Genomic DNA, 26,545 nt, shown 5'->3' on the forward strand with positions numbered 1-26,545 from the left:
TCGTTAATTCTCACTTCACTAATATTCAGGCACAGTAATTTAGTCTTACTGTGCTTCACAAGAAAGATTTAGAAGTTGAGTGCTGCAGGGTGACTTTAACAAATTATTCTACAATATGTATATGCTAGTATAGTGTGAAGTACAAGTATAAAATTAAACTTGTCAAAATAAATAAATAAAGTACATTACAGCATGGTAGTTTTTTAATTGTATGTGTTCTTACTTGGGTGATGTGCAAATTTGCAGTTTGTGACTGTAACAGCCTTTTGTATGAAATTCTGTGAGAGTCTGTGTATTACCAATTTGATAATGCTATGTCCTCTATTACCAGATAGACTTGATCTGAAAAGTGTTTTTTGTTCCTCACTGCTATGAATGGATCACCTGGTAGTCAGTGCCAATTAATAAGGTTCTACTGTACTTCAAGTTAAAAACTATTTGCTATGTTAATTATAATTCAGATTATTTTCTTTATTTTGAGATTAGTTATTTTTTTAACTAATGGTGGTGTTTTTGTAAATTTGGGGAGAGGGGAATAGTAGGAATAATTTAAAATAGTTTCATCTTACTAAATAATGAGAATCCTTGATTAAGATATATCCTGGAGGTTCCACTTAGCCCGTAATTGTGGTTTACCCTGGTACATCATTCATATTTTCTGTTGTACACAACGTGTAACTAGCACATATTCAGTAAATATACTTGTAATTTTTTTAATCAAATGTTCACACAGACAGCTCTCTTTCCTTTTTAGGAATCTGGGTAAAAATGGCTTATCTAACAGTAGCATTTTATTGGATAAATGTCCACCTCCACGACCACCGCCTCCACCATACCCTCCCTTGCCAAAGGACAAGTTGAATCCACCTACACCTAGTATTTATGTAAGTATCAACTGACTGGCAGGAATAAATCGGTTAGGGCTTTTTGTAACTATATAGGTAGCTTTTTAATTTAAATAAGTATTGAAACAAAGTATCTTATTCAGAGCTAAATTTTACCTACAGGGGTGCAACATGTGAAAAGGCAGAATTTTGAACCCAAAGAGAATCTTATGATCTATTTAAAAAGAAAAATATTGTAAGTGATTCAAACTGAGAATTCCAGAGTGATTGCTAAATTGAAATGAAAACACATTAGGAATGCTTTTTAAATTTTTAGTACTTCAAGTAGTGATTTAAAAAGTCAGACAATTCATGAGACACAACTCTCAGTAATAATTTAAATGGGTTTATAAAATATTTTAAGATGCATTTGCATGGGATTACTCAAATGGTTATATGAGCAGATAACTAAATGGAACTCTCCTGTCAATATCAAAATATAGGAAAGAAAATGAATTAAATTTGCAATAACAATATTGTAGCAAAAGGTTAATATAAGGAAGAACCTGAGGTGTGAAAAGCTTTCATGAGAGATTTCCTTACTCATGCCTACTTTCTGGTATGGCAATATATTCTGACATCAGAATCAAGCAATGTCCCAAATACTGTGTAAAGCTAAGTTCCTTGGTCATGGAGGAGTAACTTAGGCTCTTACAGCATCTCCATAGTTTCTATCCACACAGTGAAACTGACGTTTGCTCTGGAGACATGACCTATACTGACCCCTAGAGGCAAAATGTTGAAAGATTGGCAACGAGAGCAAAATTAGATGTAACTAACAATGTAGTAATTAAGCATTTTTTAAAAAACTGACTAAAATCAATTGTTCTACTTAATGGTAGAGATAATGTAGATGACATTTCTGTTTTAGTTAGGCAGTTTCCTTTGAACATTATCTAAAGGATTATTTTATAACTTTTGAAAATAGTCTAACAAGACAGTATTATCTTATTCTAAAAAAGAATTTGATAGACTTGGAGATTGTACAGTAGAGGACAAAAATAATTCTGTGAATCTTAGTTATTAAAATACATATTATAGAAATTAGGTATGTTCTTTGGGGAGGAACAAGAAATTAAGGAAGGAGCTCTGCTGAGGTAAAAATAATGAAGAGATGCTGTAGAGAATACATGTTACTAGATTTTTGGATCTATTGTCAAGTACAGAAATAAACTGCAGCTAAATTGAGCTTAGAAAAGCCTTGCACCAAAGTAGTCTGGATAGAATTTCTACAAGGGAGTAAATTATAATAAGTAATTTAATTTCAAAAGGAGTGAAACCAGTATTTAATGAGAAAATATTGTGTGATATAACTGCTAATTCACTGGAGTGCATGAAAATGGATAGCATTCCTGACCTCCTCCTGTTTTGTTGTTTGTTATTTTACAAATGAAAAGACTAACTGCCCCTGAGACCTAATACTCCTTTGTAATTTGCAGTTGGAAAATAAACGTGATGCTTTCTTTCCACCTTTACATCAATTTTGTACAAATCCAAACAATCCTGTTACTGTAATCCGTGGCCTTGCTGGAGCTCTTAAATTAGGTAAGTTTGTTTTATACAAAAAAAAAAAAAAAAAAAGACAGAGTAGACTTTTCTTTCCTACATACATACATTCCTTTAGAAAGTGTTGGGAAATCTCTGAAGTGTTCACAGTTTTATTTCCTTAATATATTCATGTTTGTATAACAAGGAATTAGGGTAATATGTAGTCTGCAAACTAAGCAGTATTTCTGTGGTACTTTACAAGAACTTAGCATCCAGCAGCTCCCATTGACTTTAGTCAAGCAGGTGCCTAACCATCTATTTCAAAACCTAACATGAGGCTTCTATCTTTGAAACTCTTGGCCCACATTGTTTTGTGCCTTAGTTTTCCTTTTGTAAAATGGAGGATAATAATTCACCTGCATTGGTAAAGCATTTTGAGATCTATGGATTAAAATTTTTGTACTTGCTAGTATGCTTATTATTTAATAGAAGTATTTTTTGTAGAGGCCAGGATTTGTCCGAAATACATATTTTCAGAAATAGTTGATTTAGTCATATCTGCTACTATTTAGGCAGTGTAGTCTCTTCCAGGCTTTTACAATCATATGTGGGGAAGGCTTTTTACTACATCAATATTTAATGTGAAACCTAAATAAACTGGATTGTGTTTATCATATCTGAAAAATTACATATTTCCTTTTCAGGTAAAATATCAAATGTTGTGCTTCATATACCTTTAGTTTCTTTAAATATATTAATCTCTACCTTTCCAATGTATAATTTAACCTTTTCATTATACTGAACTATTATTTATGAACTGTATTAATGTTCTTTAGATCTAGGACTCTTCTCTACTAAAACATTAGTGGAAGCAAATAATGAACACATAGTAGAAGTGAGGACACAATTACTTCAACCAGCAGATGAAAACTGGGACCCCACTGGAACAAAGAAAATCTGGCGTTGCGAAAGCAGTAGATCTCATACTACAATAGCTAAATATGCACAGTACCAGGCCTCCTCATTCCAGGAGTCATTAAGGGTAAGTACATCTTAACTATTTTATAAAGAACACAGTAATTCTGCAAACAACTTGTCCTCAGTAACAACTTAAAACATGATCATATGATTATTTTTTTTTTTAAAGGAGTCCTTTCCATCAGTTGGTATTGGGAAGAAGGGGATTCCCATTAATGTTAAATGCACAGCTAAGCACATAAATTCCCTGTGAATGGATGGGCAAATTAGACTATAAGGTGTTACGCACAAACACCTTTAGTTTCTTTAGTGTAAGACTATTAGTTATCACTTTCACATACATTTAAAACTGTTAACTTAAACTGATATATCAGTAGTTCTCAAACTTTTGTACTGGTGACCCCTTTCACGTAACAAACCTCTGAGTGCGACCCCTTTTATAAATTAAAAACACTTTTTAATATATTTAACACCATTATAAATGGTGGATGCAAAGCGGGGTTTAGGGTGGAGGCTGACAGCTCGCGACCCCCCATGTAATAACCTCACAACCCCCTGAGGGGTCCCGACCCCCAGTGTGAGATCCCTTGTGAGATATAGTAGTATGTAAACTCAGATTTAAAAGTTGTTGAGAATTTTAAAAATGCATTCAAAACTTAAAAAAAAAAAAAAAAAAAAACTTCACAAAAATATTTTTACATACTATTTCTCAATTTCCAACTGAAAAGTACTTCGAAATAAAATTTGTTTATTCAGAGTATTGTGATATAATGTTTATGTGCTGCTTTTTAGAAGCCAACACGCACTGTTTTCCTTCAACTCAAGTATTTGATACAGTAGAAATAATGTTATAGTTTCAGAAATATGTCTGTTAATGCTTTCTATATCTGATATTATGTAATGGCATTCTGTGTTTACTGTTATGTAATTGCCCCTATATGTGGGAAGGCCTCTGGTTCTAAAATTAATATTTTCTTTTTATAAAAACATTGTTTCAATACTTTTTTAAATAATTTTTTGCTAACTTTATCTAATATTAAAAAAAAAAAAAAGTTTTCTAGTTTTTGTGGCCCCAAATTCTAGTGTTGAGTACATCCCTGGAATTAATTTGGGAACTCCTGAAAGCTCCACACAGATGTGATCCTAGATACATGAAAATACTAAGCTAAATAGAGCAAAGAGTGCAAGGTATTTCTGACCAGCTCTGTCTTAGAAGAGGTTGGGAAGCAGCAGTAGCAGAGGGCCGAGGACTGGTATTTTCACTGTAATCACAAGGGAAGTGGTGGTGGGCTGGGTGAGGTGAGAAGGACAGGAGAACTTTTAAGTTAGAACTTGCACTGCAGACAGGAGAAACAAGAACTTTGTGAGCAGATTAGAACAGGCGTGTTGCAACAATTTGTATAGTGGGAGTGCTGAAAGCTATTGAACAAAACAGTAAACGCTATATATGATGGAAACCACTTCAAGCCAGGGGGTGTGGTAGCATCCCTAGTTCTAGCACTGATGAATTAGAAGCAGTAATATGTGGTAGGAGATCCAAGTCTGGATTTGTAGTTGCAAGAAAGTGGAGAGGACTAATCATGGGCTGAGAGAAGCAGGAGAAGGAATCAAGGACATTCTGGAGGGGGTACATTGGGGGATTTTGATGGCACCTGGATTGGGCTGATCAGGGACACAAATGGGATTTTTCTAGATCTGCAATGGTGATTGGGGAAATGGGATATCCACTGAAGATTTCCGGCTGCTGTTTGGGGAAGTGAGCGAGGATTGTATTCTTCCAGATCATTCCAACGCTGTTGGAAGGTGGGGGCTACCAGAAGCCTTAAGCCCCACTGGTTCTCAGGGCCATAAGGTAAGCTAGAAAGGGGTCAGAGGATGGGGCAGAACCTTATGCAGAGAGGGGGGTTGGGGAGGTGTGTGGCTGGAGCCCTGGTTATTGTCAGAGGACGAATCTAGAAATATGCAAAGTATTTGAGATGGGGTGCTGGGCCAAACTAATATTTCTGTCAGTAGGGAAGAAGGGAAGCGAATGTAAAAGCGTGTGCATAATTTGCTTTCAATAAATTTTAAAATATAGAGCTAATATGTTAACGTTCTCAACTCTTAAGTTTGTCAGAGTGTAGCTGTATCAAAACTTTAAGAAATAGAAGGAAAAGAATGCATATAGGCTTCCAGAGCAGCGAATGTTTGATAATGCACATGAACTGGCATGTTACGAGAGGTCAGCCGGAAAGCCTCTATTGTCATTAACTTTTGCGTGAAAAAAATTGCATAGATGACTGCAGTATTTTCAAATCAGATTTTTTCTGTCTCTTAACAAGTTACTAGTAGCAAAGAAATGTAAAATATACATGTACATGTTAAAATGATCATAACACAATGTTCCATTTCCTCTTTTATGGAAGTCAACAAAAACACTATTCCTATCTCATTCTTATCCCCAATTTCCCTCTAATCTTCAAAGCAACCTCTGGACCGGCTCTAAAAATTGTCCATATAGATATTATAGATGCAAAGGTTTTCATATTTTATTTTATTTGAGATTAAATCTATTAATACTATATGATAAAGTGATAGGAAATGTCACGTTTTTGTTTTGCAGGAGGAAAATGAGAAAAAGAGTCACCACAAGGACCACTCAGATAATGAATCCACATCTTCTGATAAGTGAGTTAGGTATAAATAATATACTTCTATAGTTTCTGTTCCAAAGGATATACTTCATATGTTTTCATAATTTTTACAGCTCTGGTAGGAGAAGAAGAGGACCTTTCAAAACAATCAAGTTTGGGACCAACATTGATCTGTCGGATGACAAAAAGTGAGTCTCCCTGCAATTTGTCAGTTTTTATAGTTATAAACAAAGTTGAGCCAACATGCCCACCTTTATTATTTATCTAGAGAGTTTCTTATTTTATTTCCTCACATCTAGGTTCCTGTAGCTTATTTTACTTTTTTTTTTTATTATTTAATAAAACTATGCATACTTTATCCCTATCATTTTCTGATATGTATTTGGATTTGGCTCCCAGTTAATCTTAGAGTTGCTTATCTTATCATTGGCTACATAACAGTTGCTTCAGCAGTTTAAAAGAAATATGTGTTTTTCTGATAACACAGCCGCAGCACCATATTGCCATATAGGAAACACATATCTTTGCAAAGTGTTAGAATTCCCAGCCCCTAAATTAATTGAAGCCAAATGCTTATACAGTTAAATTCTTGGTGTTTTGAGGCAGGTAGATGCCAGTTGCAAAAGTTCTATAATAAACAGAAACAAATTCATGATGTGAGACTGAAAGTGTTTTTAAAGGCTGAGCTGCATATTTTTCCTAGAGAGAGCTTGAAGGAAAGTTAGGATTTTATCATAAGGCCTCTAGGCTTCTCAGTATACTTTCCTTAGTTACAACTCACAATCACAGTAGCATAATTGAAAGGAAAACAAACTTTAGAAGACAAACAGTGTATATAGCACCAGAATACACCCTTCCTATACAAAACATCCCTTTACATATCTCCTAGTCTGTGTCATTCTGTGTATATAAGTAAATTCCCATCTTTTGTTCCCTCATCTTGTTTGTTCCCAAGGATTTCACACAGTATGCATTAAGACTTTAAAAATGCACTTCCAAAAGACTTCATCTTCTCTCCTAACATTCCTTTCTTAGCAAAGAGTTCTGATGGGAGCCTTGTATTTTAAGAGACTATGCATTTCAAGAGAAAAGAATGTAGTTTGCTTCCATTGTCTTTTAGTATAATGCTGATTGGTACTAAGCTAGTGACCCTAGAGAGAGAGACTAGTATTCACTGGGAAAGGGGACTGGGACTGAAATGAAAGTCTTGAGAATTGGAGACTGGGGGCTTGTCTCCACTTACCAGGGAATCGACATGTCGCAATCGATCCACTGGGGGGTCAATTTAGCGGGTCAAGTGAAGACCCGCTAAATCGACCACCGATCGCTGGTCTCCAGTACTCCACCGGCACGAGATGCATAAGGTAAGTCAATGGGAGAGTTTCTCCCATCGACCCAGCATGGTATAGACACCGAAATAAGTCGCCCTAACGTACGCTGACTCCAGCTACGTTATTCACGAGTTGCGTAACTTAGATCAACTTAGCCCCGTAGTGTAGACCTGCCCTGGGACTGGGACAAGGAACCAGGGGTATAGAAGAGGCAGGACTGAGACAGTGCAGGATGGAGGGAACAGATTAGGAGTAGTCAAATTTTGGGGAAATGAGCAAAAGATTCTGTGTGCACCAAAGCATACTCCTCTCCAGAGCCTGGAATAGAACCCGAGATCCCTGAGTCTCACCATTCCTCTGCTGCCAGCAAATACCTGTGAAACCCATTGGCAAAGTGTCTCATCCCCCAACAGAAGATAACAACATACTGTTGCCCACCAGTTACTCGGTTAGCCCAAGTGGCAGAGGTCTTTATAGTGGATCTAAAAGTTCCAACCCTACTGATTAACCACATGAGTGTCAGTACAATGCCACATGATGGATTTTTTTTTTTGGTGTGCTTTTTTAAAAACCTAGAAAACTACATGCACAAAACATATTAAAAGTACATCATTTAGATTGCAGGGTCATGCACTCATAAGTTAGGAAACATAGTCCCCTTGTGCATATGTGCAAAGACTGTATATCATGATCACATACTGTTATTTCCACAGGACTCTGTCTAATTTGACATTTCCTAACTTCTGAGTGCTTGATTTTGCAACCTTAATATTTTTTAAACATAGGTTTGTGTGTGATGTATCCACCCTTCATGCCCATCATCGTATCCTCCCATTTTTTCTCATAAGCTTAATGTTCTCCACTTGGGCTCTACTTTTGCATTCCTGTTCCAATCACCTATATGCTACCTTTTCTTCATTCCTCCCTCCCACTCCCACTGGAATTGCTTCTCTCCAGGAAATTCATCCTGATCCATAGCCTGCCTCCTCTTCTTCGAGTGATTGCTAATGTGTATTTCACAATAGGTATGTGTGCTTGCCACGTGCACCAGTGCTGGAAGTTTTTCCCCTAGCAGTACCCGTAGACGAGTGCCCCAGCGACCCCTGGAGAGGCGCCTCCATGGCACGGTTTAAGGGGCGCTGCGCGCTCCCCCCACCCAAAACCGCTAGTGAAGGTGCTTCGGAACTGCTCTGCTCCAGCTTTGCTGTGGCTCGTCCCCAAAACTGCTTGTTCGCTCAGTGTATGGTACCTGTAGTTAGTTTAGTTTAGCTAGAGCGGCCGGGCCAGGGTATGCCCCATGCCCCAGGTTGTAAGTTGTGCAACACTTGTAGGCAATCTATGCCACTGAGTGGTCCGCACGCGGACTGCCTACACTGTTTGGGGGAAACCCATCTCAGCGATCGCTGCAAGATTTGCAAGTCGTTTAAGCCTTGGACCAAGAGAGAAAGGAACATTAGGCTCCGGGCTATTTTGATGGAGTCGGCCCTGACCCCGGCTCCGGCATGCTGCTCCAAGTCGGCACCGGGCACCGAGATGTCGGTGCGCGGCAACCCTTCGGCGCCATCGACTAGTTGGCACCACTCTCCTCCTTCGCCGCAGCACTGGAGTAAACCCGGGACAGAGGCTAGACCCATGTCAGGCAGTCCTCGATCCCTACTGGCTTCTAGGCCTCCGACTCAAATCGAGCGGAGTAGCCTCTTCGGATGTCTGGATGCCCTCCGCACCGGAGGCCCTGAAGGTGGCCCGGGACATTATGTCCATGCCGGTACCAGGAGCACCACCGATGTCAGCCCTGCGCTCCAGAGGCAAGCCACCGCTGGGATCTCCGCAGTCGCCCCGGCTCAGTACCAGTCTCGGTCAAGGGAACGTTCCTGACGCCGTTCGCCACCCAGCGACTGTTCAGGGCAAAGTCCACGTGGATCGCCCTTCACGCCCACGGGCTGTCTGGTTCGGTTCCATCTGACCGAGACTCTCGGCACTGCCCCGCCTCAAGGACCAAACACCGACGGGACCGAGGCAGATGTTGCCAAAGGTCCTCGTCTCGGAGGGGCTGTCGCAGCCAGTCACAGCACGAACGTTGATGTCATTCCCGTTCGGCATCCCGCTCCAGGACCATGCCACGGCACCGCCTCCGCAGCACCAGACGTCGATCGCTGGCATCTCGCCATCACGGGTCCACCCGCTGGAGCCGATCGCGGAGCAGCTGTTACCGACAGTACTGGTCCTCCACGTCGGGATCGCGGTCCCGTGGTTGGCATTGCTCCCGGCGCTGCCGCTCCTTCCGGTCCAGAGACAGCGGCAGGTCGTATGTCAGCCCGGCCTCCCTTCGTAGTCGTCCATCAATGGGCCAGGCCAGCCAAGCCAAACAGCCGGCTCCGCCGGTGCCACAGCAGGTGTTGTGGCACCAGGCACCGTGGCTGGCTCAATGATACCAGTGGGCACCGTGGTCCCTGACGCAGCCCCCGGTGGGGGCTCGCTTGGTGGCCGGAGCCTCAGAAGGACCTTCAGCCTCCCTCTCCAGATCTCCGAGGAACGAGTCGGTGGGACGTACATCCTTGGCACCGTGCCCGGAGACCGACCAGGTGGTGGACCCTCCGGTGCTGGTGGACACCCAAAGTACTGCGCCGGCCTCCTCACCCTCCCCGGATGAGGCGATTATGGCCCCTCCTCCCTCCATCCCGCAGGAGGACTTTAGGGCCCACCAAGAACTCTTAAAAAGGATGGCATCAAGCTTCCACCTCCAAGCAGAGGAGATGGAGGAGCCCTCGGACTCCCTGTTTAATGTATTGTCCTCCTTGGCACCGGGCAGGGTGGTTTTGCCTCTCCATGAAGGGGTGGTGAAAATTTCAAATGCCCTGTGGCAAACCCCAGCCTCGTTGGCCCCCATCTCTAAGAGAGCAGAACGCAAGTATTTTGTACCTGCCACGGGGCATGAATACTTATACACCCACCCTGCTCCTAACTCTCTGGTGGTCGAGTCGGTCAACCACAGGGAATGGCAGGGCCAACCAGCCCCTACCCTGAAAAATAAAGATTCATGGAGGCTGGACTCATTTGGAAGAAAAATGTATTCATTCTCGAGCTTCCAGTTACGGGTGGCGAACCACCAGGCTCTCCTGGGCCGGTATGAGTTCAATCTATGGGGCTCCCTGCCCAAGTTCGAGGATTCCCTCCAGGAGCGTGACAGGAAGGAATTCAAAGCGCTGGTGGAGAGGGCACAGCGGCTGCCAGGGCAACCCTGCAGGCAGCTTTGGATGCAGCGGACACGGCCGTGTGGTCCATGGCCTCAGCGGTGTCCATGAGAAGGGCGTCATGGCTCCTGCTCTCGGGGCTGTCCAGCGAGGCGCAGACCTCCCTGCAGGACCTCCCGTTTGACAGCAAAGCTCTGTTTGCGGAACAAACGGATACAAAACTGCATGGCCTGAAAGACTCCTGCACGAGTCTCCAGACTCTGGGTCTCTATGTTCCGGCTCCGGCTAAACCTTAGTTCAAGCTGCAGCAGACTCCTGCTCAGGCCAGCCAGTCAAAATACGAGACCGCTTATAAGAAATCGCGGGACTGTAAGAGGCGCCCACAGAGGCATTCTCGGCCTGCCTCCCAGCCTGGGTCCTGCAAGGGCAAGCAAGCAGGGAAAAGGCGGTTTTGATGGGACGCCTGAGGGCGCCCTGCCAGTTCTCAACAGGGATCCACCCCCAATAAAGCTTCCCTTCTCCATTCGGTTGTGTGTCCTCCGGGAGTGGTCGCGGCTGATCTCGGACTGATGGGTCCTCAAACCATCTCCCGGCTCAAACAGGAGGTGGGGCGGCTCCTGGTCTTAGGAGTGGTGGAAGCGGTACCAGCGGAGTTTTAAGGCAAGTGGCCTGTTGGTAAACAACACCAGGTCCACGTTAGTTCCAGTACAACGCATAGAGTTTATTGGGGCAGTCCTGCACTCCTCTTTGGCCAGAGCCTCCCTCCCACCGGACAGGTTCGAGACCCTGAAGGGGCTCATTGACACGGTCACAAGGTTTCCGGTGACAACAGTCAGAGCGTGCCTCCAGCTCTTGGGTCACATGTCGGCGTGCACGTATGTGGTCCGTCACGCCAGACTCAGGATGAGCCCCTCCATCTCTGGTTGGCCTTGGAGTTCTCCCTGGCCAGGGACAGGATGGACAAAGTCCTCACGGTACCCGAGCCAGTGATCATCTCTCTACGGTGGTGGTCCTCCCCGAGAAACATGCTCCAAGGGGTCCCGTTAAGGGGCAGGGCCCCATCACTGGAACTGGTGTCCGACGCGTCGGACCTGGGATGGGGGTCCATGTCGGGAACGTTCAGACCCAAGGTCTGTGGTTGGCTCAGGATCTGACCCTCCACATAAACGTCAAGGAACTCAGAGCGGTATGGTTGGCGTGCGTGGCGTGCACACTTGGAGGGCTGGGTGGTCAGGGTCCTCACGGCCTGGATGTTCTACATCAACAGGCAAGGCGGGGCCCGATCCTCTGCCGCAAAGCCCTCAGACTGTGGGACTTTTGTACAGCCCACGACATCTGCCTACAGACCTTCCATCTGCCGGGCGCCTGGAACGCGCGGGCGGATCGCTTGAGCAGGGACTTCTCCTCTCAGCATGAGTGGTCTCTCCACCCAGAGGTGGCACACAGACTTTTCCAAGTGTGGGGAACTCCCCAGGTGGACCTGTTCGCGACTTGGCGGATCCGTCGCTGCCCCCGGTTCTGCTCCGCGGGGGCTGGGACGGGGCGCTATCTCCGATGCCTTCCTCCTGTCCTGGTTAAGCCAGTTTCTCTATGCCTTTCCCCTGTTCCCGCTGATCAGCAAGGTCCTGAAAAAGATAGACTGACAAGGCCCGGGTCCTTCTGATTGCCCCGGCATGGCCCAGGCAGCATTGGTACGGGACCCTTAAGGGCCGTCCCGTCTGGACTTGCTCTCTGAGGACCAGGGCTGCCTCCTCCACCCCAACTTAGCGGCACTCCACCTCACGGCGCGGCTGCTCAATGGTTAGATAGGGAGGAAAGGACATGCTTGGAAGGGGTTCAGCATGTCCTAGAAAGCAGGTGGCCCTCCACGCGCTGAGCCTACTTGGAAAAGTGGTCTAGGTTTTCCAGATGGGCGGACGAGAAGGGCATTTCCCCAGTGGCCACTCCGTTCCAGCATATTCTGGACTACTTCCTTCACCTTAGAGCCCAGGGCCTGGCGCCCTCGTCAGTCAAGGTGCAGCTGGCGGCCATATCGGCCTTCCATCCGCCGGTGCAAGGCCACATGGTATTCTCCCATGCTATGACTGGCCAATTCCTTAAGGGGTTGGATCGCCTCTTCCTGTCTTGCAGCGGGACCTAAACCTGGTGTTGGCCCATCTCATGGAGCCCCCATTTGAGCCACTAGCCACGTGTTCCTGGTCAAACCTCCCTGGTTTGCGATCACGTCGGCTAGGCAGGTCTCGGAACTCAGGGCCCTGACCTCCGAGCCCCCGTACACGGTGTTTCATAAAGATAAGGTCCAGCTCCTCCCACACCCTTCGTTCCGCTCAAAGGTGGTCTCCGCCTATCACATGGGTCAGGACATTTTTCTGCTGGTTCTCTGCCCCAAGCCCCATGCGTCCAGTGTGAAGCGCTGCCTCCAGACCCTGGATGTGAGACGGGCTCTGGCTTTCTACCTGGAGCGGACTAAGCGATTCAGAAAGTCCTCGCAACTGTTCATCACCTCGGCCGAGCGCATAAAAGGTTGGCCGATCTCCACTCAGCCGATCTCCAACTGGATCACCTTGTGCATCTGTACCTGTTATGACCTGGCAGGAATACCGCCAATTGTGAAGGCGCACTCGACTCAGGTGCAGGCCTTGTCGGCTGCCTTTTTGGCCCATGTCCCCATTCAGGACATTTGTAGGGCTGCCACGTGGTCTTCAGTTCACTCGTTCACCTCGCAGACCAGGGAGGACGCCGGGTTCGGAAGGGCCGTTCTCCGTCCCGAGAGTTTGTGAACTCCTTCCCACCTCGAACAGATATAGCTTGGAATCACCTACTGTGGAATACACATGAACAATCACTCGAAGAAGAAAAGACAGTTACCTTTTCCATAACTGGTGCTCTTCGAGATGTGTTGCTCATGTCTGTTCCACATCCCGCCCTCCTTCCCCTCTGCCGGAGTTGTCTGGCAAGAAGGAACTGAGGGTGGGGGGAGTGCGCAGCGCCCCTTATACCACATCATGGAGGTGCCACTCCAGGGGTTGCTGGGGCGCTCCCCTACGGGTACTGCTGGGGGAAAAACTTCCGGCACCGGTGCACCTATTGTGGAATAGACATGAGCAACACATCTCGAAGAAAACCCTTTACGGAAAAGGTAACTGTCTTTTTCACCACCACAGCCATCCTTATCTCATTAGTAAACAAATTCTTGCGGTAATCGGAGCAGGAGGGAAGAATAAGGATGGAATTCCACTTTTATATATTGATGTTGACTGGTGGGAATTCGTAGTGGGATTTTTTTTTTAAGTGGGGATTGTTTGCAGTTTAATGCATAGAGGTTTTACGTGATGTGTGTTCTGAAATTTCAAGTTTAAAGAATAGCAGGAATTTTTGTGACATTTCCAAACTTAAAGTTGGGATCTATGGACTCTGAGACCTAAGTTTTCAGAAGTATGTGCACTCAATTGCACATCTAATATGTATGCAGTTACCACAGTTACATGCACAATCAGTGTAAGCTAGGTGTATAATTCTGAAATGTAATTTTCTGAAAACTTAGGCCAGAATGGACAGTTCTACGGTTAAGACTTGGATTTCAATTTAACATTAGCATTAAATTGACATATGAATTGGTATAATTCTAGACTGAGACATTAAATTGTGTATGAAGTTTCATGTTGTTCAAGAAACATGAAAACGCACAGTAACAGTTTCTATTCCTGTAACCTATATGTTAACAGTTTTATAAAATGCTGTTAATATAATTCCCAAAGTATCCCATGAACTTTAGGGATTCACAGTTGTTGATTTGCTGTTTTACTGCAGGTGGAAGTTGCAGCTCCATGAACTGACAAAACTTCCTGCTTTTGTACGTGTGGTGTCAGCAGGAAATCTTCTAAGCCATGTTGGTCATACAGTCCTGGGAATGAACACAGTCCAGTTGTACATGAAGGTTCCAGGGAGTAGGACACCAGGTAAGTACAGATACTTTCCATGGAAAAAATCAAGCAATAAAGTCAAGAAGGCGTTAACCTGGTCACATTGTAGATCCTGTATAGTTTATGATGTGCATAAATATAACAAAAGAGTATATTAGAATATCAGTTTAACAAGAAATTAGAAAATGCTTCATGCTGCATATGCAAAGTGACAGTTACAAGAGAAAGTAACATTAACATCTGAAATTTCCTAACTTTTAAGTGCATTTATTTTCACAACCTTAAATGTTCATTATTGCTAACCTTTTGCCTTTAATTGCCTGTTTCTTTAAGAAAAATTAGACATGATTCACTTACTTCGTTTGCACATCTTGCAAGCTTCTGTAAGCTTTTCCAGCAGAGCTTGTAAGTTCCTAGAACGGCAGTTTATAATTAAACCTTTAAGAGCTAAACCTTGTTTAATTTAAACGCTTGTCACCTGAAGGTAAAACATATCCTTCGGTGATAGATAGTTTTGTGATTAAGACATTGAACTAGGATTTAGGAGATCTTAGTTCAGTTCCTGGCTCTGCCTTTGGCTTCATATGTGACCTTCTGCAAGTCCCTTAGTGTATCTGTGCCTCAGTTTCCCATCAGTAAAATGGAGGTAATACTACTTTAGTCTGTTTTGTCTATATAGATTGAAAGCTCTTTGGGGCAGGGATTATTTCTTACTATGTACCTAAAACAGTGGGGCCCCAATCTTGCTTTGGGCTTCCAGGTGCCCCCAAAATAAATATAATAATTGTGTTTGACTGAAGCTTAGGTCTAGCAGAGCTCTTAAGATCTACAGGAGGGGAACCACAAAGCATTATGCACATCAAAGATTAGAGAAATTGATAACTTTTAGTCATCCATAAATCAATCAAAGCAAAACTGTGTTGTCACTAATACATATCCTAAGCAACCGTGTTTTAATTGTGTATTTTAGAAAAAAATGGATAGACACTCAAATGCTGTGGTGCTAGGCATTATGTACATATATAATTAAGCTGTAATATAATTTACCTTAATAATAATTAGTGCTTACATAGTACTTTACGTGTTCAGAGTGCTGTCAAAACAAAAGTATCATCACTGTGAAAATAACAGTTTTTCTCTTGAATTTCAGGTCACCAAGAAAATAACAACTTCTGTTCGGTAAACATAAATATTGGTCCAGGTGACTGTGAATGGTTTGTTGTTCCTGAAAGCTATTGGGGTGTCCTGAATGACTTCTGTGAAAAGTAAGTTTCATGTGCTGTCCTCAGATGTTTTGAGGGCTTCTGTATGTATACCTGTCAGATGCAGAAACACCTCACGCATGCTGTTAATGGGGAGGTGAAGGTAATATTTTATAGCTTCTGATGAATTAGAAAAGTCTGTTAAAGTATAAAGGAAAAAACTAGATCTTATTTAGCATTTTAATCAAATAGATGACAATATGCAAAAAACAGCCAACTTTGATTATCTCAGTTGCCTCAGAATAGTTTGCTCCCGACAATCAGCACTTAACTTAGATTTATATCAGGACTTTTAAAAAGAAAAAATAAAGATGGTGGGGGAGGGAGCATAGATTACATCGGCGGTTTGTAATGGATATGGAGACTTTGACATGCAAGTCCAAGGTTCAAATTCAGACCATATCAGGAGGGCTCAAAAGTTATTACTCCCAGATGGCTGTAGTGGCCCCAGATGTATTTTAAGACCTCAATCCAATTTCCACCTTACAAAACCCTTCATATAATAATTGCCACCACTCTCTTGGATTTTTTCTTATGTACATGAATACTAACTAGCACTCTTACTCAAATGGTGGTCTTTCCATATCCGTTTTAAGGTACGTTAGAAGGATGACAGGGAAATATTTATTGCTCCCATACATGATTAATCTGCTCTGTTACTCAAGTGTATTTTGTGTACATGCAAGTGTTTTTGCAGTTTGGTTTTTTTTAATGGCCATAGTGTCTCACAGTCAGCAATGAAAATAAATCCATGTTGTGTTGATTCTGCAGATTAGCAAACTTTTAAACTACATTTGGGTTTTCTTATGTGTTCATTATTTGATTGTATGATAGTGATACATTCTTTTCAAAGACCGCACAAAACTGAGCCACTATGACAACAACAGAAAAAAATGTCACCAACATGACAAACAGCTTGGAACTAGAGTCAGACCATTCTGAAACTGCTAGAGGAAATCAAAAGGTGGAAGGCGAAAAGTCGAAGTAGTTCAAAGAATTTGAGAGAGCCTGAATCACTGAAGATAATGCAGCGCAGGCCTGGGCCTTACCATCTCACAAATAATGTGGCGTCAGGCTTAAGAGCAGCCTGACAGGCCCAAGGGATCAAAGAGGACAGATAAAAGGGACATGCCTAGCTCAGATCAGCCCTTGCATTTAAAATATATGAAGAAAAAGTCTAAAGACAGCCTTCATGAACAGTTTCAAGTAAGATGTGGAAGAGGATAAAAAAAAAAGCAGTTAGTGATTGAATTATTGATGACTAATAGATCATATGTATTTATTCACTAGAAGAAATTTATATGAGCCAGAACTCTTCAGCTGATCTGACTGCAATTTATAATTAACAGTACAATTATTATATAGCAGTTAGCATATAGATTGTACTGTTGAATTGGTGGGTTGGATAATTAATTCAGTCACCATAGCAACTAATACCTTGGCCTCTTTACTGAAACTGATAAGAAGAGAGCTTAGTGGTGGTGGTCATGTTGAATATGTGTTCACTAGTCACTATGCCTTGTCTAATCTAGACTTCTTTCCTAAAATTTCCCACCGTTGCTACCATCCAATTGTGGTAGCCATATTGGAGTGCTAGAGTAGAAAAGGCAGCAGCAAGTACTGGCATTTTTTACACCATGTTGTGCAGACCTGCTCTGAGCGGGGATAGATGACATAGTGGTTAAAATGCTAGTAGTCATTCTACACTAATATTATGTTGATTGCGACTACCAATGGGGTTGTATTAGTGATAGCAATACTGGGAAATGTTAAGAAAAAATAGTGTAGCCAAAACCCTGGACAATAAATGGAGGCCATCTGCTCATTTCGCACGTGCAGCCAAATTGCTACATACAGATTCAGGACATAATGATCCTACACTGGATTCAAATCAGCCACTTGGAGAAGAAAACATTAGGGTTGGTTTTTTTATTTTTTACCGTTTCCTGAGTCATTAATCACTAGTTGGAAGTATTTGTACTAGTGATCACTGTATGCAAGTATTTTGATTAACTTAACTTTATCTTGTTAGTAGGCATAGACCCTTAATTTATCTATTGGTAAATGTGGAAGACTGTTTGTTTTTTTTCCCTATTGTTTCAGAAATAATATGAATTTCTTAATGGGCTCTTGGTGGCCTAACCTGGAAGACTTGTATGAAGCCAATGTCCCAGTTTATAGGTTTATTCAGAGACCTGGGGATTTGGTGTGGATAAATGCTGGCACTGTTCACTGGGTTCAGGCTATTGGCTGGTGCAACAACATTGCTTGGAATGTTGGCCCTCTTACAGGTATGGTGAAATAATATGTATGGTGACATAGATAATTTGTTCATATTGTACCACATGCATCCCAACTCTTGGGCTTTTTGTATTAAGTGACCATATTTTGCTAGATAAAAATTGCATAGTCTCTTGAAACTGTTTCAGCACAAACTGTATAATGTTAAAACCTGAAATTTTTTCCTCTGAAGGAAGGCTGAAAACACAAGCACCACAGTCCTTTCACGATTTATTTAGACTAAGCCTCACCACAGTCGCAACTATAAATTTTGGTGTAAAGACAAACAGAGAAAGGAAATGATTAGATGAACTCACTCTACCTTGCACTCCATTTCTCCTCTCATCCTATTCATACATCTAGGAAAGAGGTTGCAGGGGACTATCCATCCGGTTAGTTTTTTTAAGACCCATGAGCTCTCCTATTTTTAATAATTACAAGCTATTATAAACCAGTATAAAATTCTTGAGTTTTTAAAAAGCTCCAGGAATATTAGCTTTAAGTACAGACTTTCAGTTTAAAACCAATACAAACATTTGGCTAGATGTTTCAAACCTACAACTACAAGAGAATTATGTAAAGTCATTAGGGTTCAACCTGATATAAGCAGAAAAATAGAAAGATAATCTTAGATAATGGGAGGAAACACTGCAGACAAAAGAGGACCAGTAGTTACCTCAAAAAATAGCGATTTTCTTAAATAGTAATGCACACGACAAACTTTATTTTGGTTTAGTGCTATAAGCAGTATCATTCCAAGATCATTTGAATTGACTGGCATTCCCTGAGCAGCAATATACGTTTTGCAACAAGACACTCCTTATATTGCTTAGCATAAATTTAACATGCCTAACATACCACAACAAACCTCTCTATATTGTGTAATCTGTCTAGAAATTGCATATTGTAAATATGACAGAATTATAATATAGAATTGGATGGAACAAAGGCAGCTGCAGAAACTAGCAAATTAGGTTTTTAATCCTAAAATATTTGTTTACTTTTGAAATAAAACCATTTTAAAAACCATTACTTTATTTTAAAATGCTTTTTCAAGTTGTTATTGTGGAATTGTGTATGCTCTAATTATTCTAAATATAAGGGACTATTGTGTAAAAATTTACTTTCAAAGCTGTAAAAATTGTAATGGCAACCACTGTAGCATACAGTATGTAGTTTTCTCCAATTTTACAAAATTCAGGTTTTGAGTATGACCAAGAGATCTTCCTATATCCTTTATTGGCTTATCTGAACGTTTCTGTAACTTTTTCTTATAGCCTGTCAATATAAATTGGCAGTGGAACGGTACGAGTGGAATAAATTGCAGAGCGTCAAGTCAATAGTGCCCATGATTCATCTTTCGTGGAACATGGCACGAAATATAAAGGTCTCAGATCCAAAGCTTTTTGAAATGATCAAGTAAGTGTATTTTAAAAATTTTTATATCCGTTTCCATTTTGACGGTTGACTGTTCTTATTTTGACCGTTGTTAAAACAGAATGAAACAAAGTCACATTTAATTTGAAAAGATTGTGAATTAGAACGCCACTTAAAAAACAAGAGTGATCTTTTTTTATTTACAGAATAAATAATATCTTCCTAGTGAAATCCATTTTGTTAGATTGTGTTTAGCATTACATGAAATGAATGCTGTTTTGATGTGGTGAATTAGGTATTCAATGTAACTTTTAGGCCTAGATTTCCTGAGATTTTTATCGTAACTGTGAACTCCAAAGTTTTTTCAAAAATATTTTAGGTTTCAATCTTGCAACTTGTATGCAGACAGACCTCTGTTGACTCTGATGGGGCCCTTCACGAGCACAAGGGTCTGCCTATATATAACAACAAGTTGAAAGATTGGGCCTTCTTCTGTCAGTAAACTTCAGACTCAGGGTGAGCATGTTTAATTATTTTTAAAGTTAAACTAAATATTTTAATAGTAAATTTACTTGTTCATTTCCAGTACTCACATATAACTGATTTATATCCTGTCACCAAGAGTGGCAGGGGGGAAAAAACCTTGACAAGCAAGGAGGCAGGGTTTGGAAAGCCTCTTTTCCCCCCTCCTTTCATTTGAAGAGTTCTGCAGCTGATTAAATTGAGTAAATGAGCTGGTAACATTCTGGATTCAAAATTGAACATTTTCAAAAGTATGTTTCCCAGGTTCAAGTCACCTTTAACATATCTTTCAAGGCATACAATCCATACAAAAATAAACCATCTGGCATCACTTTCGCCCTCTGAAATCCTGAGAAAGCAGATGAGCATTCCAGCATATTCTACACCTGAGGGAAATCTGCGCCAAGAAATTAAAAATTCTGTGCCAAAAAAGTAAAAATTCTGCACACAGTATTTTAAAATTCTGCAAATTTTATATGTCAATAAATAAATCCAGAGGCTCAGCATGGCAGTGGGGAGCATAGGCCATTGGCTGCACAGAGGTGGGAGATCGCCGCTACCACCACCACCCGGGACAGAGACTCGGTGGTGAGACTACTCCGGACCCGGACACAGCACAAGGGCTGGGCCTGCCCCAGAAATACCCCAGAGCCCTGTCCCTCCGCACCAAGTGCACCAGGTGTGGGTAGGCAGGCTCAGAGGCATAGCAGGATCCAAGTATGGAGAGCCTTAGTGTGGGGTGAGAGGGTTCTGTGTGGGGTCTTCTGGGTGCAGGTGGCTCAGTGGGGGGTCTGGGCGCAGGGGCAATGGGACTGCATTGGGGTCCAGTGAAGGTGGTTGGGGCTCAGCAGGGGTGGCCTGGGTGTGTGTGTGTGGGGGGGGGGGAAATCTGGTGCTGGGGGAGTGGGCCTGAGGTGAGGGTCCGGGTGCAGCTGGTTGGGACTCATAAGGTGGGGGTCTGGGTGCAGGGGGCTCATTGGGATGGTCCAAGCATGGGGGTGGGGCTTCTCGGGGTGGGAGTTCGAGTCCAGGTGACTTTGGGGGTGGTGGTCTCGGTGCAGGGGTGGGGTTCAGCAGGGGGGCTGGGTGTAGGGGGATTCCAGATGCAGTGGGTAAGGCTCGGCAGGGTGAGGTTTCAGGTGTGGGAGCCTCGGTGGGGGGTTCTGAGTGCTGGAGGTGAGGCTTGGCTGTGGTGTCTGGGCATGCCGGCATCCGGATGCACAGGGGTTGGGTGGACAGGGGAGCAGCCCCCCACACAGTCACCCCTCCCTCCACGACTGAGGGGTGATGGGGACAGGAAGTAGGGGGAGGGTGCGGAGCTTCCTGTAGTGAAAGGAGGCTTATGGGGGTGGGTCTGCCCTGGCCATTCCTTGCAGGGGAAGAGGAAGTCCCATCCTGCCCAGCCCAGCTGGGACTAGCAGCTGAGCCCAGCGCAGGATAAGAGCCACTGGCAGGGGTGTCCTCAGCACTGCCCCCTATGGTGATATACCTCTCCAATGGCTGCTCCAGGCACCCAAAATGACACACCTGTGCTGCTCGGAAGGGGCGCACGACCACTCTTGCGGCTTCCCTATCAGAAAGTCATTTTTCTGCAGCGAAGCAAAAAAATCTGCGGGGGACGTGAATTCTGTGCACACGCAGTGGCACAGAATCCCCCCAGGAATAATATTCTGTAAGCCAACATATTTGTGATCTTTTGGGTCACTCCAGGCAAGGTAGAGGAGAATGAATTTCAGAGTAAATGACTCATCACAAAGAATGACCTGCAGCTCTCATCCTTTTAAGATGAGGGGGCTTATAAATCACCTTGAAGGTGACCTGTAAAAAATTGGGTTTAACCCTGCAAAGCAGAGAGAAAATTACACTGTCACACCCCTCTCCTTTAAGAATGTATTAAAAAGAAAATGGGGGGGGGGGAGTTTGAGGGTATTTTCCTGATTCTTTTTTACATTAGACATTTGTGTTCCGTCTAGGCTGGAACACACCCTGATGATTGGAGAACTAACAAAATGGTGACAACGCAAACGCCAAGATTGGAAGTTGCGAGAGAAAGGGATTTTTAGTCAGACTGTTTAAGAGTCTAGGTTTTAGGGGGTTGTGAACATCTGTATAGCTTCAGTGACTAACTTTTGGGGTAAAGACGGCCTTTATTAAAAATTCAACATCCTTACCCTTTCAGTTAAGATGCTAGAGGTCACAGTAAGCATCCTTGGGAAGTCCCAGAGATTCTCTAGCAAACCCAGGAAAGACTAAACTATTGCTTTTTGTTTGACTAACAGCTTCTGGGAATCTAATTAGATGCCTAAATTGCAAATGTATACTACAAATGAAGAACCCTTTAATCAGATGGGCAGATAAAATATTTTGCCATACTTTGCAGTTGTTTTCCCCAGTCTACCCAATATTTCTTCTGTTTTACCTGGATTAAGCCATCACCCAGCCCACAATTTTTGCTAGACTCTGAGACAAGTGTTTGTTCATACTTATCAGGTTAGTTGAAATGGAGACAGAAAGGTGTGGTCAGCATACAGAACATACTGCAGTCCATGTCTCTCCTCTAGCCCTCATTTCGGCCCCATATATAGAGAGAATAGGGGTTCCAACTGGTACTCTCTGAAGACTCATGTGAGTGCCCTTGGGAGAGAAGAGCCATTGTCCAAAACTATCCACTGGACCTACTCAAGGGGAAAGGGATGGGGCCGCCTGAGACTAGCTATGTCCACTCCTGCTAGCTTCTGTGCTATATTGCCAACACTTCATAGTCATTGGTTTCAAATATAGCTCATTGAATATCAGCATGAACAGTTGATCTTGATAAATAATCTCTTCCTAATTATGAATAAATGCAACAGATGCCAACTCTGTGCCAAATGCAGATTTGTATCCAAATTGACACAGGTCAAGGAAATCCAAGGCATCTAGATAGTCTAAAACAGTTGCCTCTTCTGGGAGTTAAGTACCAAAATAGGTAGGAAACAGGGCAGAGGAGGAGTTTTTGCTAAAATAAAAGTGACTTGTGCTTCTCATTTGAAAAATAAGCAAAAATGTTCTGCAGTGACATATAGGCACTGGCATACATGGCAATGAGCACTATTTAAAACTAAATGTGAATAAGTATACCTGTAAATGTTTAGGGCGACTGTACAAGGGAAAGAATTAAAATGTATGCATTTGAAAGAAAGTTTGAACATCTTAAGACACCACAATAAGCATGCAACCCAGCATTGTTCTTTTAAATAGAAGCAAACAAAAAGTACTAGAAGCTTATAAAAAAGCAGTGTTCAAAGATCTGAAGGTGGGGCTGGAATTGTTTGGGGAACCAAATAATAATATCCAAAATAAGTTAGATTGCTCTGAGAAAAGATACCCCTATCTCCCAAAAAACAAACAAAAGTATCCCCAGATGATGATAGCAGAAGTGTCTAAAGGGAATAAGAAAGGCATTTACAAATGTATCGGGCCAAAAGAAAAAGGAAATATTAGAGAGAGTGGGGACACGTTAATGAATGAGTAGAGACACAATAATTCTAAAATGATTGAAATACTCAATAGCTTTATAGGAGGAAAAAAAGTCATTTGGGATGAAATAAAGAAAATGGGGTTTGTGTAACTAGAAAGCAGTGAAGGGATTATAAAAGCATCAGTAGAAGGATACTTAGAAAATAATAAATATGCCCAAATCAGCAGATCCAGATGATACGTGTTGTGGTCAAAGACCCCCACGCAGTCATTTTAGTTCAAAGACTCAAGCCAGGATATTTACACCAGAGTAGACAGATTACTGAAGGATATATTTATAGAGAACAGCCCTGCAGCAAGGGGATGGACAAGATGCAAACCAAGCTTTGAAAACTTCACCAAATATATAAAGGTTCAGATGCAGACTTCACTGCCCTTCCTCACATAAGAAATCAGGCTGACATCTCCCTCACAGTGGGTTCACCCTATGTCTGTACTAGACTGTAAGGTCTACCCTTCTTTACCACAAACCTATCCCGTGCCCTAATAAAGTATACTAAGAGCAATGTTTCCCAAATTTTTGAAAGCTGAGCCTGCCTTCGGGAAAGTGAAATTAGTCGTGCCTCTCATCAGCCCCACTGTGTTGTTAATTTATACATCTTTCATCTACCTCCTCCCCTTAACAAGTCCTTCAGACATCACACACTTTGGGAAACACTGGTGTAGATCTTCATAATGATACTTACTTTTCTTTCTTACATGCTTTGATTAGCAATGAAATACTTTAAAATGTCAATATTGTTAACTATCATCATTGGCATCACAGTTTTTAGGCTCTCTAAAAGCTCAAGCAGATATCGCTGCAGCATCTGCTCTTGTTTTGAATGCTTTCTTCACAACTATAATAGCTAGAAAACTTTTTGACAGTGAAATCTTAGACTCTGAAGAACAATTGAGGGAAAGGCTTTTAGGCCTGCCCAAAGAACCCATCTAAATATTAGCATGGGAGCACAAAATATTGACAGCTTTTTTAATTTCTTTTTAATTCAGGGCATACTTCGTAAGCAGGTAGTGTATCAGACTTTTTTCCTAAATTATTAAACTAATAAATACTACTTTATTGTGCGCTTTCAGTTACAAAAACAGTATAGCCAGCAAATAGAATAGACAGAAAATTAAAAGGTGTCTTTCCAGTCCTCAGATGTCTGATGCTGGACTAATCCCACCTGCTGCTTTCCTATCATTACCCCAAACTGATAAAAATTTAATTGGCTAATCTCAAAGGGCTGATTGCAATGGCATGTTGAAGAGAGCTGGTCTGATTAGGGATTGCACATACCAACAGCCTGCATAGATTTAATGTATTTGATTTTCTGCAGCTAGCAAATTATGAACCCTGCCCCATATGACCCAGAAGTCTGCATTATTCTTAATGGCAATTCAGTTCAAGAACTAAATAGATTAAATAAACTGATACTCTTGTAGAATAAGTATATAATATGATGGCTCTTAATAAGCAAGTGTATAATTGAAATTCCACTTGCATTCTCTCAGAGGTACTCAGTTTAGATTTAAATATTGGTAAATGCCATCTAATGGGCTAAATGACAGTTGACCCATATTTTGGGTGACCAGACATCCTATTTTTAAAGGGATAGTCCCATATTTAAGCCCTCCTGCAGGTGTCCCAACTTTTTTATTTAAAATGGGCACGTTGTCCCATATTTTCTGTCTCTCTCCCTGCTCACCAGCCGCCCGCCCACCAGCAGTGAGTGGGGGGTCCAGTGGCCGATGATGGGGTTGGGTGTGCAAGGCTGGTGGCGGGGCCAAGTTGCAACACGTGGGGCCCGTTGCTCCCCCTGCTGGTCCAAGCACTCAGCTTGCCAACAGCCTGGCTGGCAGGCTCCTTCCTTCCCCCACTGCCTCTGGCTGGACCGGGGCCCAGGAAAGCCCAAGATCCTCCAGCCTGGGGTACTGGCCAGGAGGAGCCGAGCCCTGCACATTCCAAAGCCTCGCACAGTGCTGGCATGGGGAAGCCTTTGCACTCCTCAGCTAAGCTCTGGAGTGGTGTGGGGAGAAGCAATTTCAAGCCTGTTCATGCCTCAACCCTGCAGGCTCCACAGCACCCCCCGGGCAGGGGCTTAGCACCCTCTTCACCCCCCACACCCTCACCCTGGGTCCTGCCCCCAGGGAGTGTGGGGCTGCTTCGTCCCCTAGGTCCCTCCCCTGCTGAGCCGCCTCTCTGGCCGGGTTTGGTGAAGCCCCTGCAATCAGGTTCCCTGGGCCCTGGTGCACGATGCATCCTTGGGCCTTAACCCCTTCCTGTCCATGCTGTAGCCTGGGGACAGGAGGCGGCTGCGTTATGTCCATGGCCAGCAGCAGCCTGGAGGTGTTAGCTGACTTTCGACTGTGCGGGCATGAGGGACAAGCTGCGTCCAGCCACTGGGGAGCGGGAATTGGGGGGGTAGAAGAGATGAGCTCTGCAAAGACATGGACCAGGTCATCACTCCCTCCCCCTTCTCTCCTGCGGCTAGAAGCAGCTCCCTTCCCTTCAACAGTGCCAAAAGGCGGCTGCTGGCCACATTCTGATGTGAACCCTGGCAGAAATGGGTGAGGGAGCATGTGACCGTGTGTGCGCCCTCCTTTCCCCCCGCCAGTGTGTTGCCTCAGGAAGATGCATCGCCAGATACCAGGAGATATGTCTGTTTTTAAAATGTTTCATTAAAAAAATGTTACGGTTTTCATATAAATTAATTCCCTGATCTCCTGCAGCAAAACTTTTCCAGGTGGTTAGCTCTTGTCTTCTCTGACTTGATCATTCCTGCTTTTGTTTGACATAATCCCAGACCTTTTCTTTTCCATTGGATAAAGTTAAGTCACTTGATACTAAAAAATAATAATAATAATAATATTTGGTTTAAACTTTGTAACACTAATTTGAATGTTGTGCTATAGCAACTTTAAAATTTATAATGAAGTAAATTATGCTTTTTTAAAGTGCCACTACATTTAGGGTCTCATTTGAATTTTACTAAGTTTCTATAGTCAAAAACAAAAATATTGAAAATTTAAGGACATGATCCTGCAAATACTTAAGATAGGTACACATAACATTAGCTTTACTTACATGAATAACTCCTTTCATTGACTTCAATGGGGGATTACTTGTGCTTGAAATTAAGCACGTGTATAAGTGTGTCATACATTAGGGGCTAAA

The 26,545-nt window shown here is 42.8% G+C and overlaps 1 protein-coding gene across 8 annotated transcripts in view; it reads left to right on the top strand.

The window, feature by feature from the left end:
- The window catches only part of LOC113406352 (lysine-specific demethylase 6A), a 283,935-nt gene that overhangs the window by 251,539 nt on the left and 5,851 nt on the right, over positions 1-26,545 (top strand). For 5 of the 8 annotated variants that reach the window (XM_026650736.1, XM_026650739.1, XM_026650743.1 and 2 more), the window contains 10 exons: positions 755-884; positions 2,324-2,429; positions 3,209-3,414; positions 5,044-5,202; positions 5,953-6,017; positions 6,097-6,171; positions 14,316-14,464; positions 15,579-15,693; positions 17,794-17,981; positions 19,248-19,389. In XM_026650736.1, the coding sequence (XP_026506521.1) occupies positions 755-884; positions 2,324-2,429; positions 3,209-3,414; positions 5,044-5,202; positions 5,953-6,017; positions 6,097-6,171; positions 14,316-14,464; positions 15,579-15,693; positions 17,794-17,981; positions 19,248-19,389 (1,335 nt within the window). The remainder of the gene's footprint in view (positions 1-754; positions 885-2,323; positions 2,430-3,208; positions 3,415-5,043; positions 5,203-5,952; positions 6,018-6,096; positions 6,172-14,315; positions 14,465-15,578; positions 15,694-17,793; positions 17,982-19,247; positions 19,390-26,545) is intronic. The other 3 variants (XM_026650746.1, XM_026650750.1, XM_026650756.1) reach the window with 1 other exon arrangement.

The sequence above is a fragment of the Terrapene carolina genome, unplaced genomic scaffold (assembly GCF_002925995.2).
Source record: "Terrapene carolina triunguis isolate 2854851 unplaced genomic scaffold, T_m_triunguis-2.0 Scaffold26, whole genome shotgun sequence".
NCBI lineage: Eukaryota > Metazoa > Chordata > Testudines > Emydidae > Terrapene > Terrapene triunguis.